Source organism: Thunnus thynnus, chromosome 8 (genome assembly GCF_963924715.1).
Source record: "Thunnus thynnus chromosome 8, fThuThy2.1, whole genome shotgun sequence".
NCBI classification, from domain to species: Eukaryota; Metazoa; Chordata; class Actinopteri; order Scombriformes; family Scombridae; genus Thunnus; species Thunnus thynnus.
In genome coordinates this window covers 34,755,415-34,770,499 of record NC_089524.1, presented here as the reverse complement: position 1 = coordinate 34,770,499, position 15,085 = coordinate 34,755,415, and the positions used below count along the sequence as shown (strand labels likewise).

Here is a 15,085-nt window from a genome sequence, read left to right as displayed (position 1 = left end):
ACACACACACACACACACACATTCTCACATTACTATTCACTGTCCACAAAATCCTCGTTAAGTGAAGTGAGTGTAACACAAAACTGAGGAACTGCACGTCAACCCACACAGTAGGAACATCAATGCACTTACAAGCAAGAGATCCTGGTTTGTTTTTTCAGGATAAGGGATTAAAGATTACATGCAGAATGATGACATTCTGCATGAAGAACAAACAGCAGCCAGCCAGCATGTTTGAAGTTAAAAAGCAACTATGTTAAAGAGTAACTTGCAGGTTGGAGACCCCAGTGAATATAATAAAATTATGTGGAAACTAGATTTTACTTCTCCATCTAAAAAAGCCAAACCAGAAGTGACGTAACAAAAGGGAGAGCTGTGAATTTGAACAATAAAAAATGAATGGATCTCAGGGTTAACTTTGACACTTAAGATGTTGAAAATGTTTATTCATACACATATGATGGACCACAGCCTTATAATTATGAGCCTGCTAGACATCCACGAGACCAGGAATAGACCAGGGTTAGAAGAAATAATGGTCAGAGGAGAGAAATTGAGTTATGGTGCAAGGAGAAGCAGTGGAGAACTGGGCAGATGTCTTGTTGAGTGACTAACGTTAGCTTATAGATACAAATATAGATGTATTTATCTATGGGCATTAGCTATAATATCTAACTCTGTGTTCACATCACAACATTGTAAAGTTTGCTATAATGTATCAGGCTGTAACAAAACTAGTATATGTATCTAATACCGACAAGAGCATTAATACTTACCCTTAATAGAAACTAACGCGCAAGTATCAGCTTGTATCAGTTGTATCTTACACTGTATAATATCTCCACACTGTTTTTAATAGGATTACAGAGGGCGTTACAAAGGGTTTCAGTTGCCTCATTTAGGTGACAATTAATAAAAAATGATCACAATAACAACCAAGTGTTTTGGAGGTATTAAAACATTTCATGTTGTAAAGAGCAGCTTCATAATTATCGGATACTGCATCAATGGCTAGGCCTGCAGGCATCAGCAGCTAAGAGCACAGATATACTCCCAAGCAGACACGTACACGGACAGCTGTGGACACCACAGATGTGTGGTAGCTCTTTTAATACTACTTTCTGGAGTCCATTTGGAGGATGCGTTCCACACATGCGCAGTAGATTGGCATCTACAGAAAGAAGTCCACACAGTCACAACAAATTGGAGGTATGCGGATGTCCATAAAACGCATAGCTCCTGGTCTAAAAAATTAAGCCAGTGCCTTAAACTTGCATTCTTTCTAATGGCCAGCAAGCGGTGACTCTACTGGCTGAAAAGAAGTCCGATTGTATGGAAGTCTATAAGAAAATGACCCTATTTCTCACTTGATTTATTACCTCAGTAAACACTTTCCTAATGAGTTTATGTTCTCAATCGCGTATAAAGTCTTCTTCAATGCATCATGATATTCATTTTGTAAATTATGGGCCCATTTAGAGTGAAACAGATGATAAAGCAGTGTATGCTTTGGGGCGTGGCTATGTTGTGATTGACAAGCTGCTACCACAGTGACAATGTTGATTACATAACATAACCATGGCATAACCCCAGATTCACAGAGTATAGGCATGGCTGCTGCTATTTCACAGTGTGTTTTCATTTCATAAAAGTTAATTGTAACACTTGTTTGCCTAAAAACTCTTGTTCAGTGTTTGGTTGTGATAAAACACCCTCTAAGGAGTCAGATGTTCAGTTTTTCCAGTGAGTACATTTTGTTTGAATGGTTTTTTGCTAGCGGAAAATAGCATTAGCATTATTATTGTTAACCATAGATTGTAAATGCACCGTGCTAACCAAGCTAGCAGCTAGCGCCATGGTCAGCTCCACCCTTTTGTCCAAATATGGTCACTTCTGGCTCCAAAAATCAAACATGGCGACGGCCAAATCCAAGATGGTGATGGTCAAATCGCTACAGCAAGCCCCCAGGAACAGCGCCAGGCTGTGAAGCCAATTTGATTGTTTTATCCCCATTCAAAAATTATCCAGAGGGCTAAATCGGAAGTAGCCGGCTCGGCCGGTGAAAATCACCAGTGCGCTTGCTCCAATGATCCATGGGCCCAATGATCCCGGAAGATCCAGGTAATTTTATACGCGGAAGTTGAACTTTTTAGGCCTGTTTTCCTATAATTTTAATTTTAAGTCATCTTAACCCTGTAAAAATTTATGAATTGATCTTAAACATGAATTTTGGAATTTTAGCAGCATTTAGAAAAAAAGTTATTGCTTCTGTTTTATTGTTCATATAATCCTCCTGATGTAATTTGTTTTTAAATATTTTGTTATTTAACGTTATTGCTGCTCATCCTGTTTATAATACTGTTTGTTCTCACTTTTTTTCAAAAAGGTCCTTTTTACCATGTTGCTGAATTTATGATTTTAACCAAAAGTATGAATTCCTGGTTTATAATAACTTTTTTATCCTGTTTTTAATAATGTGGTCATTTTTTAAAAATGTATTATTTGAGTCATTTTAACCCTGTTTCTGAATGTATAAATTTAACCATGTCATGGATTTCCATTTTTTTAACGGGATTTAGAATTTTTGAGTTTTATACCATATTCATAAATATTTGAAGGTTATTAACATTTTTAATTTTAGGTTTGCCCCTACTGGTTTAATTTTTGTTGCTTTTATTTATTATCCAGCTGCACTGTGCCCCGAACTTGAAGGTGAGTAAAAAAATTTAAATATGCCGTAATAAAATCCATCTCAGGTTTACTAAACACCATAAAATTCATTTGGTACAGTAGCTCTGGAGGGACAGAGGAGAGATTGTTTATAAAACTGCTGGCCTCCTATAGTTCATCTTTAATTCAGCCCATTAAATTAAAAAGCAATATTAAAATAGCAGTTTTAAAAAACTAAATAAAATATAAAAAGAGAGGCAATTTCATTAAACTAGGAATATATAAGAACTGTAAGTCAAAATAAATGCTAAAATCATTTAAAACACAAACAAAAAAGAGATCACACCGTGGGTTAAAACTGTCGTGGATTGGTAAATTTATACCATGGGGAAGGGGATTATTTACATGGGAGATAAACTGCTCTAAAAACATTTGCTCTAAGATAATTATGATCTGTTTATTTGAAGGAAGTACTTCCTGCAGGTGAGTATCCTTATTGATAGAGTAATTCATTTCAAAAGAGGGGTTGTGTTTATATCATATGTGTACGCCAACCCTTTCAAGTGCCAAGTTTATGCAGGTTATCACTGTCTAGTTTTATGAGTGCTATAAAAAAGTGTACACTAAAATTAAACATCTATGTGCGCAAACAAGAGAACACACATTCAATTATTCAAAAAATATAAGATATTTGTTAGGAGGACAGTGGAGATGGAATATGATGAAAATAAATTGCACTTGGTTTTTCTGTAGGCTATTTATATGATAACTTGTGTGCACTGTTATAAGAATGCAGAACAAAAATCTGGAATTATTTTGGTTTGATGAAAATGAGAGGTTGGACTGAGTGGCAAAGTATGGAATAGTTTTATTTCTAAAACTTGGAAAATTAGGCAAACTAGACTGAATAACACACATACAATATGAGATCAGTTTATTTGATGCATTTTAAGTATGTAGGCATACAAAAGATACTATTCGTGTTCTCCTATAATTTGTATTTTTGGCCTCACACCTATTTACATGGAAATTGATTGTCTGCCTTGTAAGCCTGTTTGGGCTGGTCATCTATTGATGCAAGATATTCCATTGATATCAGAATACAGTAGATTCTGATATCAATGGAGTAAGCCTGTTTGGGCTGGTCATCCATTGATGCAAGATATTCCATTGATATCAGAATACAGTAGATTTTTGTTGTTGGACATAATTTAGTCAATATATTTTAGCGTTATTTAATTGTACATATTTTCCAATATAATGTTATGATGGTCGTACCAGCAGTACAACGAGCAAAAATCTAAGTGTATCTTTGTAAATCTATGATCACAAAAAAGTAAAAAAATCATCTCTGTTTATGTTCTGTTTGGAATACTAAAAGAAAACTCTAAATTGAATTATCAGCTATATATTACAAATCCTTTAATTTTACTGGCTAAATGCCATATTCATAAAACCAAATTTACAGGTAAAAAGCCAAACTTCTTGGTTAACTTCTTTTAACTTGGTTAACTTCTTTTGTTACTTCTACAAATTGTAAGATGAATATTTTTTATATTTTTTATTTGATCATTTTGTGGATCATTGTAAGCATTGCCTCATCTGTACACCACTGCCATCTTCAAAGTTTGAACTGTGCTGTATTTAGATGACTTTACAACTTCAAACCATGCCACCGAGCAAACTGATTTATTTGGCCATTGACTTACAAATAAATACTTGACAGATCAAATAGTTATTTAAAATGTGTGACTCTCTTCTCAGTCATCATCTTCCTCCTCTTCTTCGTCTGTGTCCATCATCTCCCCCTGGGCAGCTTGCTGCTCCTCTAAAGCTTCTTGCAGTGCCTGCTCCTCCTCCAGCGTTGGGTCCAGGGCCTCTGTGATTTCTGGTCCACTGGGACACTCCTTCTGTGGTAGCGGGGGGACTGGTGGGCTGTACCCTTCCCCTGAATACTTCAGACCCCATCCAACATATATGTTCTCAAACTTCCTAAAGGAAGAGACAGCACATGGTTGTTTGTAAATTGCAACCTTGCCTTCAGTATACTGTGAGAAATCAAACAAAGGGAGTCAGAATGTTCTGTTTTTTTCACATACTTTCCACAAGCATATGCACATGCTCCTGGCCAGAGGTTGGAACGCAGCACAGCTACTGCATGCTGAGAGGTGAGAGCGGAGGAAATCTTGGAACTCCAGGGAGGGGTGTTGAACAATTCTGAGGCACAAACACTAAAAACAGTTAGATGCCTCCAAGAACATAGGTTTGGTTTCAGAAGTGGAGGGGATACAATAAAGTCATAGGTTCATCAACCAAAAAAAGTTAGTGTGTCAATGCTATAAAAGTGTTCAAACAAAAATTACCAGTAATGTCAATTGTTGCATTATTCAGTGCACTAACCCTACCTAAAATTTCATTTATTTTCACTGGTACAGAGCTGATGTTTTATAATAGATTATATTGTATTTTTACCATTACCACAAAGAGTGATGTCCTTTGCTTTCAGACAGCAAGCAGTTGCTGTAGCTGCCATTGTCTCTTAATATAAACACAACAGCAGCAAGTAGCTGCCATTTCTGTGTTAATTCTATTGTTGCATGTGTTACCTTAGTGGAAAATCAATGGTACTTGCCTCTGTCAGCTAATAAGAGAGCCAGCGGAAATCTACTGACTAGTTATCGGCACAGAGGAAGTGCTGAGGGCAATCAGCCCTACCAGTTAAATATAACTGATTAACAACCAGAACGTATGCAGCAACTAGTATGAACCAGGCCATTCTATTGGTAAACTGTAGCTAACTAAGCAGGAAGTGTTTCCTTCATCTTGTTTTCATGATGGTATAATAGCCAGCATCCTGAAGATGGTGGCCAAAGAACACAATGCTGTAGTGTCCTTCTCTTCATGCTACATGAAGTAAGAGATTTGATACATCAGTCAAAAGAATTTCCATGACAGCTGTCTGAGTTGATGATGGCTGAACTTTGAGCTTGCTGTGTGACCACTGCAACCACAGAAACCACATGGAGGAGCGGCACAGGAGATAATTTTATGGCTATCTGAGTTCCCTCAATTCAACACCTCATCATCAGCACAGAACCAACAGATCATTGAAAAGAAACGGTCAGCTTCAACAACAGTCTAATTATCAGCCCTAGGCCAATAAACAATGTGTACGATTATAGTCAAACCTGCTATATTAATCATGTAATAATGCTAACCATTCCCTCTATTTTAAGCTCTATTGGGCTGTGTGATGTGAACAGAGTAGCTGGACAGCTGCCTGTAGTGTATTTTAAAAAGTGAGGGAAACATGTCCTCCTATCCCCAGTGAAAATTAAATACTTGTTTACCTTTACTGGTTTCAAACGAAAATGGCCAAAATCAAAGACTGACCTATGTCTTGGGAGAGGGGAGTGAGCAGAGGGGGTCCGACCTCTGGCTCAGGCTCATCCGGCTCCTCTTCCTTTTCCTCAGCCTCTCCTTCCTCATTAGATTCTTCTCCTGGTTTCACAGCCAGGTTCACCCAAGTACAGCGACCCTAAAGGAGTCCATGCTTGCACATTAGAAAAGCTCACCTACTGTACCAACAGAGAAAAGGCTGCTTTGATCAGACCTGTACCTGCTTCAGGATGTGTTGAACATGATGCACCCAGGCAGACAAAGACTCAGCCATTTCAGAGACTGGAACACCCTCAAAGTCAGGATTCACTTCATAGCTGTCCCGTGGTGCCTCCTCTTCCTCATCACCTTCCTCCTCCCCAGCCTGGTAGAAGCCCTGGGGGCTGACTTGAGTGCCAGCAGAGATCCGAGCGATCTGCGCTCTCAAATAGTTGGCTTCATTCCCAGGGAAAGGCGGGTAGCTAACAACTGGAGCATCCAGTCTCCCAGTGAAGAATTTACGGATCTGGCGAGCAACAGTTATCTGGGCAGGACTGACTGAAGGAAGCTTCACCCATGGTAGAGCAGGCTCTTTGCACACATAGTAAAGAAACTTGTTAGCACCTGTTCCTATTGCCTCCTTTGGCACAGCTGGTGGGGGTTTATAGGTCGACTGAGGAAATGGATCCATCTGAAAACAAAGCCACCACAAGATAAGAAAAATCACTCCTAGCCAATTAATTTCTTCTTCTTTAACTTGTAAAGATGAAGGGACACTCTGGAAGAAGCTTTCAAAAATTTAGGAAATAACCCTTATGATGTCATCAAAAACTAAAATGGTAAATAGACTGTACTTATATAGTGCCTTTCTAGTCTTCCAACCACTCAAAGTGCTTTTATACTACACGTCACATTCACCCATTCACACACACATTCATACGCTGAATGGGTACAGGGGCTACCATACAAGGTCCCAACCTGCCCATCAGGGGGAACTAACCATTCACAAACATTCATACACTGATGGCACAGCCATAAAGAGCAATTTGGGGTTCAGTATCTTGCCCAAGCACACTTCGACATGCAGACTGGAGGAGCAGGGAATCGAACCGCCCATCTTCCAATTAGTGGACAACCTCCTGAGCCACAGCCGCTGTAATCAATCAATCAATCTTTATTTATATAGCGCCAAATCACAACAAAAGTCATCTCAAGGCACTTTCCACATAGAGCAGGTCAAGACCGTACTCTTTAATTTACAGAGACCCAACAATTCCCCCATGAGCAAGCACTTGGCGACAGCGGTAAGGAAAAACTCCCCTTTAACGGGTAGAAACCTCAAGCAGAACCCGGCTCTAGGTGGGCGGCCATCTGCTTTGACCGGTTGGGTTGAGAGAGAGAAAGAAAGAGGGAAAGGGGGAGGGGGGACAGAATAACAACAATCATAACAACAACGACACATCAGCAGCTAGGGAAGGATGCCAACAGGACTGTGAAAGACCGCGAAGGCTCAGCCCAGAACCCAGGGTTTCCTGCGAGATGAGAAAGCACAAAAAAAAACTCCGGGGAAGAAGCAAAGTTTGTGACATGCATTGATGTTACATGAATGCATACAGATGGAGAGGAGGAGGAGGAGGAGAGAGGAGCTCAGTGCATCATGTGAAGTCACCCAGCAGTCTAGGCCTCTAGCAGCATAACTAAGGGCTGATCCAAGGCGAGCCTGGTCGGCCCTAACTATAAGCTTTATCAAAAAGGAAAGTTTTAAGCCTACTACTTTTAAAGACTGTAGGAACCACCAGTAAGCCTGCATTCTGGGAGCGCAGTGTTCTAGTGGGGTAATACGGTACTATGAGCTCTTCATGATATGATGGTGCCTGACAATTAAGAGCTTTGTAAGTTAGGAGAAGGATTTTAAATTCTATTCTAGATTTTACGGGAAGCCAATGTAGCGAAGCTAAAATGGGAGAAATGTGATCTCTTTTTCTAGTTTTAGTCAGTACACATGCACCTGCATTCTGGACCAGCTGAAGAGTCTTTAGAGACTTGTTAGGGCAGCCTGATAATAAGGAATCGCAATAATCCAGCCTAGAAGTAACAAATGCGTGGACTAGTTTTTCTGCATCTTTTTGGGACAGGATGTGCCTGATTTTTGGGATATTACTTAAGTGAAAAAAGGCAGTCCTTGAGATTTGATTTATGTGGGAGTTAAAGGACATATCCTGTAAGCATATCCAAACAGACTACTAAGAGCGTGTTCAGTGATACAGTAGAAGTGCTCAGAAGGTTTTTTAAAAAATGAAATAAGACATCTATGGGTGCTAGCATGGGATTTCTAGGTGTTCCCCACGAGCAACCACTTGGCGACAGTGGTGAGGAAAAACTCCCCTTTAACAGGAAGAAACCTCAAGCAGAACCCGACTCTAGGTGGGCGGCTATCTGCTTTGACCGGTTAGGTTGAGAGAGAGAGAAGGGGGTGGGGGGGGGGGGGACACAGAGAAGCAGAGCGACAACAGCAACAGCAACAGCAACAACAACAACAACAACAACAACAATAGATACATGACTAGCAAAAACAAACAGCAGCAACAGCAGGAAGGGCTGCTTCTAGGGCTGGTGCTTGAGCTGACAGCTGGGAACCAGGGGCTGAGTCTTTGTGGCGCTGAGCAGTGGAGACTTTGTGGTGTTGGGCAGCGGAGACTCTGCGGTGCTGGGGAGTGGAGACTCTGTCGAACTGGGGACTTCAGATGAAGGAGCTGGGCTGGACTGCAGGTAACACTCCAGAAAGGTGTCATATTGGGGATACAGAAGTCTCATCCATGGCCTGTCTGCAAACCACTTGCTCTGGATCCAGACCTCCCTCCACAGCTGAGGCTTGCGCTGAGGAGTGGTGATAAAAAGCACCACTATCTTTTCCAAAAAGAGAAGTTGATCTGCTGGGTCCATTCTTGGTTGCCTTGTCCAGTCAACAGTGTCTGTGGGGACTGGGGCTGGACTTGGAGGAGCATGATGAGGCAGGAGGCTAGCCGACTCAGAGGCAGAGGTAGACTAGAGGCTAGCAGTCCCAGGTGCAGGCCAAAGTGAAGAGGAGGCAGGAGTGACAGGCTTGGAGGAAACAAGATGGTATGGCTGCTGGTGGCTGACAGGCTTGGAGGCTTGTCTGGCAAATTGAGGTCTCCCCAGTGCCGTAATATAATATAATATGATGCCATATAACTGAGCCTGACTATCTGAGTGACAGGTTGGTTGTGAACAGATTGGAGTGCAGGCTTGGACACTATAGGAGAGTCAAGTGAGCTGGTCTGCAGGAAATGGTTGAGCTTATCACGGATGACATCCAGGTAGGGAACAAAATGACTTGCCCACGGCCTCTCCTTGAAATACTGCTGCTGTACACAGATCGTCTCCAGGAGCGGTGTACGTTAATGAGAGTGAGAGGCAATGAGTTTTGCCACAGTCCAATCAAACTCAGAAACTTTTTTAGAAAAAAGTTGTTGCCCTGCTGGGTTCATGACTGGTCGGATCCTTCTGTTATGCAGAGCGGAGTAGGTGGACCGAAATGCATGCGACTTCAGGCTGAGCAAGGCTGAAGAATAACATATTTATTCTGGGCTTGTGAAGGCAAAAACAAAGCTGGCAAGTCAAAAGCAAAACTGAACAACGCAGGGCTGAACAAATTGAACAGAGGATCCAACAAAACTGAACTGAAAACCAGGATTTAAATACAATCTAAACTGACGAGGGGATGAGGTGCAGGTGGAACAGGAGAACAGTAAAAGAGCTGATTGGCTGAAGAAGACACAGGGCAGGTGTGGAGGGAAAAGCAGGCTGAGGAGGAGTACATGAACACAGGAGGAAAAACACAGGCCAAACAGAAAACCAAAACCCAGAAACACAATGAATACAGTCTAACTAATAAAGGCATCTTAAATGATATCATGCCAGAAGTCTTTAAAGATACAACTCAAAACAGCTTTCTCCCACCCAGTCCACTCCAAAAAAAAAGGGAGAAAAGTCTGAGGGCCTCTGGAGGACCAGTGGAGAATGGCAGCTAGGGACACAGTCAGACTATGAACAGAACCATTGCAAGAAATGAGAGCAGAAGAGTGGTTGTATTAATGGAATCAATGCTGTGGAAATGAACATTAAATTGAATTTACTAGGTAAACAGGTAAACATGGAGGAAGCATTAAGTTTGAATGAACAGATTAAATAATTGCGCAAAGATTAAAGAAAACATAAATAAAGAAGACTGATTAAAGAAGTACTTTCCACTTCCCCACCTCATTCTCATGAGTCTCAGCCTCTCTCTCCTCTTCCTTGGCTGCTTCCTCTGCATTCTGCTCTTCCTCTTCCTCACCCTCTCTGTACTCAGCTTCAGCAATGATATAGCTGCTCTCTGTGCCCAGAATCTTGCCCCACAGTCGGCAGCGCTGCAGTGCCTGGGACTCAACAAGCTGCTTGAGTGCAAGGAAGACCCTCTGCATCTCCTCTCTGCCCAGACCCACTCCAGCCTGCTCCATGTAGAAGCCAATCTCACTTACATTAGGAAGAGGTGTTTCCACCTGATGGAAGACAGATAAACCACGTTACATAACATAAACCACATATTATTTTAATATATTTTCAGGTGAAAAGGCTTGTAAGGGTCTTATTTACATTATAATGGCTATATTTCCACATGTGACAAGTTTTAGATCTCTGACCAGAGAAAGATCCAGGAAGGCATTCACATCTAACACCAGACAACAGATTTAATATCAATAAAATGCTGCTGAATGATATGTAACCTGGCTTCATGAGAAATCTACACTTTCAATTCTCAATCTAATGTTGCACAGGTAAGCTGAAATGTCTATGTGCCCTTTCCCCTACAAATCACCAAAACAAATGTGTAAGTTTACATGGCCATTACCAGCTCCTCCTCATGGTCAGCCTCTTCTGGCCGAGAAAACAGCAGGCGCTGATGTTCAGCCAGCCGCTCAGCAGCTGTAGTCTGTGGAAGGTCTCGTAAGGTGCTCCACTTGTCTTCAAATAATCCCCGCTTCACATCATAGCTCATATCCTCAATCACATCTACCACATTCTGTGGATGCTCATCCATGACCTTGATCAGCAACTGGGTGAGGTGGTCATAGCTGTAACATAAAAGAACAACATTACTTCCTTACAGTTGCACCATCCTATGTTCATTTTTAAGAAAATGTCCAACCAGAAATGGAATTCACACATATAATTTCTACAAGGTTGTATAGCTTTAGTGTTTTATTTTGTGAATTTGAACAAATGTCTCCCTTAAGACCAACAGGCAGCTCAACAAACAGTTGCTACTATATATATATATATATACACATATATATGTATGAAACATCAATCGCTATGTTTATTTGTATTTATTATTGTTAAGAACAGATACATACTATAAGCAGAGGATAAGCACATAAGCATAATACCAATTAACCAGTGTAAAGAACAGTCATTATCCTGAGAAGATGGTTAGCAATGGGTACCAGCCATAATGGGACACGCATGTTCTATTTCATAGCTATAAACCAGCATTAATGACTATAAGTAACCAATATCAGTGGAAGTACACCGGTTGTCACCAAATGACATCATCATCTCTAGCTGAGTTGACCCTATTGTCCAAAATCACTGGAGCAGCTGAATATAAACTTCACACCTGAAAAGTTACTGATGACAATCATCATTTTGTGTATTTCATTTTTTAGTAAAGTGCTGAAATGCTTAGTTGATTAATTTATTAGTCAGACAACAGAAAATAATCACTGACAAGTTTGATAATAAACAAATGATTTCATCATTTAATTTAAGCATTGGTGTCTCTTGTTTCTCACAAGTGAGAATTTTCAGCGTTTCTATATATCATTTTAATTAACATAACACTGAAATATCATTGGGTTTTGGACTGTTGATCAGACAAAAGCTATTTAAAGACCTTACCTTCAGATTAGGAAAAATTGCATTTTATTGGATAAATGGAAAAATTAGCGACGAATCATTCCTTGTAGCCCATCATCATGACTCAATGTTGAATCTTTCAGGTGGCTCTAGAAGTTAATTTACACAGCAAAGTCCAGATAACTGACTAAACCTGTCAATGGCCTATTATCGGTGTAAGGTTACATATCATTTTCTGACTACCGTAAATTGTGACAGTAGGGGGCACTGTTTCATAGGTATCAACTACACAAAAGCCTGTTGTTTAACCTTATTCAGAATACCTGCTGTAACGTCACAATTTCTGACGGCCTGTGTCAAAAATTGCGACCTTCATTCTGCCGTGTGCATCTGTTGACCCTTGGTAGATAGCTTACCTGGAAGTTAGGACTTTTTTAATTCCATGTTTTGTGTTACATATCTGATGTAAACACACCGTCAAATTTAAATAACATATTTAATGTAAGGCGTTTATTTCGATATGTTTTTGGAGTGATAATCTCGTGTTTTGTATTTTACTAGTGGGGCTAATGCTATTGCTTTTTGTTTTACAGAACCTTTATTGAAATGTGTGAAAAGTTCATACAAACATAAATGGCATGGTACAATATTAAACACTTATTTTGAAGACAACAGAGAGGCATCATATAACAATCACATATAAGACAGAAGAGAGGAAATAAAAGTTGTTGTTTTGTTTTGTTTTTTAAAAAGGAGAGCAGTCCTAGCGGTTCTCTGCAGGTTTAAGCTCCTCTATTGCTATTGTTTTATGTTACATGCTGTTCTCTTTATACATCCATGCTGTGCCCAAGCACGCTAACTAGCTAACATGTCCTGAAATCCTGAGCTAACGGCATCACGCACGTTACTTACAGGTCCAGGTTGCTTTTGGTGCTGTTTTTCAACATGAAAGCCTTGAAGGAGGCAGCTGCCTGCAGTCTCTGTTGACTGCTGTCCTGGTTTCCATCCTGAGTGTCCATTGTTCTTCACCTTTGTTTATTTCTCTGTCTGAACGTTTTTCTTTCAACAGACTGTCAGTTTGAAACAAAAATTGACTAAAGGTAACTAAAAGACGGTCAAAGACGTTTAAAACTTATAGTTATCTGACATTACCAATGTTATAACAGCGTCACGGGGAAGCAGCGGCAGTGTCGACCCCAACTTGTTGCTATGGTTACAGTAACAGAATGCTAGGGCTGTGGACGCTGGCACGCGCTGATGAAAAAAACGGTCAGAAACGGAACTCTAGGTTGATCTCAATCAACAACAACAACAACAACAATAACAATAACAATAATAATAATAATAATAATAATAATAATTTAATCTTCGATTATACAACACGTAGTTCCGACCAAGCAATCTGACTGATCAACTAGACATTTAGAACGTGCTCAAATCAGCATGACAACACACTTAGCCGTGCTCAAATGAAAAAAGCCTCATCACTAAAAATATTACTCTGCCATTCATTAGAACTACAGACTGTTACGTTGCGCTAACAACAACAGTCACTTCTGGGTAGACGTCTGGTAGTTGATTAGAATTGCGGAGATATGTGAACTTGGCAAACTTGTTTTTTTCATTTTCAGCTGTAACTAATGTTTGAAGATATATAGTTAAACACGGTGGTCCGACCCATTTGACGTTTGTGTTGGCTTTCTTTTATCTACTGTGTTGCTTTGCTAGTGTCTTTCGTTTGTTTTTTTGGGGGGTTTTTTTTGTAGGGGGGGGGGGTCTGCGGTGAAAACCAGGAGCGGAGTTTTCTGTTGTCTTTCTTTTATGTTTGTGAAACTGGATTGAACTGTGGGACGAGTTACACACGCACGCAAACACTCACACACACAAAACCCGAGCCCTTCTCCCTTCTCTATCGTTGCCTGGCATCCCCATACACAAGTTCTACTCTACTCACACACTTCTACTCAAGCATTATCCATCAGCTGTGCTGGTGACACGGCACTACTAGCTTAAAAATGTCTGTGAAGTTTGCGGACAAAGTAGCTAAATCTGTCCATGGAAAAATTACTTTTTTCAGCGGATATCTTAGTTACAACGAGAATGAGCTAGCAAAGCGGTTTTGTGTTTATATGTGAGGTATTTATCCAGTTTGGGAAATGCCGCGAACTCCAGAAAGCATTAGGTGAAGTTGAAGGCTGGCTGACTTAACAGGGACCACAAATCGCCTCTGATGCTTGGTCGTTACTAAGGGTCGACCTACTTGCTGGAATAGTTATCTTGGTTTTATTACATAGGATTCTACTGACGTGAGTGATTGTTTTCCAGGTATTAGTCATACCCCATGTGTTTCCATGGAAACGGAGATAACAAAAGCACAAAGTTTTTTTTTGTTTTTTTTTTAGAGTGAACTGCCCCACAATATGAATAAATTTTGTGTATATATTTTATTTTGTTGGTAAATTTATAATCGCAATATTATACTCGAGGGTGTGCTTTACCTTATTATTGGCACGACAGTGATGCGGTCAGGAACGAGGCGCTTGCTTACACTCTCGTGTAATATTGCTTAAATATACCACGTCTTAAATTGTATGTAAACGAAAGATATATTAAATATCACGAAACGAGCACTAAGTGTTTGTAGTTTGGTAGTTTGATTTGAATTAAAAGCGGATCAGCCACACCTTGACCATACACAACATCACAAATTGGAGGAGCGGCCTCAATTCAACGTTCCAAACCACACTGAAAATATGAAATCTTGCATCTCTTTTTTAAATTTCGCTTTGGGTTTAATAAAGTACTCCATCTATCACCAAATGGAATTAGATTTCCATGGGCAGACAAATGAAATGTGAACAGTGGTGGAAGAAGTACTCAGATCCTTTGCTTAAGTAAAAGGAACAATACAGCAATATAAAAATACTCCATTACAAGTAGAAGTCCTTGATGAAACATTTGCAGTAAAAGTAGTTGTTTGGACCCTCTGACTGATATACTATGACATCATTAGATTATTAATACTGAAGCATCCCTGTGTAAGCAGCATGTTACTGTTGTAGCTGCTGGAAGTGACGCTAGTTTGAACTACTTTATATACAGTTAGCTAGTTTAGTCC

The 15,085-nt window shown here is 40.1% G+C and overlaps 1 protein-coding gene across 1 annotated transcript; it reads right to left on the bottom strand.

The window, feature by feature from the left end:
• Positions 1-4,335: 4,335 nt before the first annotated feature.
• Positions 4,336-14,367, bottom strand: rsph4a (radial spoke head component 4A). The gene is made up of 7 exons (XM_067598045.1): positions 12,880-14,367; positions 10,961-11,183; positions 10,329-10,610; positions 6,290-6,739; positions 6,064-6,208; positions 4,770-4,887; positions 4,336-4,662 (listed from the first exon to the last, which is right to left on the bottom strand). Exons 1-7 carry the CDS (start codon positions 12,984-12,986, stop codon positions 4,431-4,433), a joined length of 1,557 nt encoding a protein of 518 aa, XP_067454146.1. The 5' UTR covers positions 12,987-14,367; the 3' UTR covers positions 4,336-4,430.
• Positions 14,368-15,085: the final 718 nt, after the last annotated feature.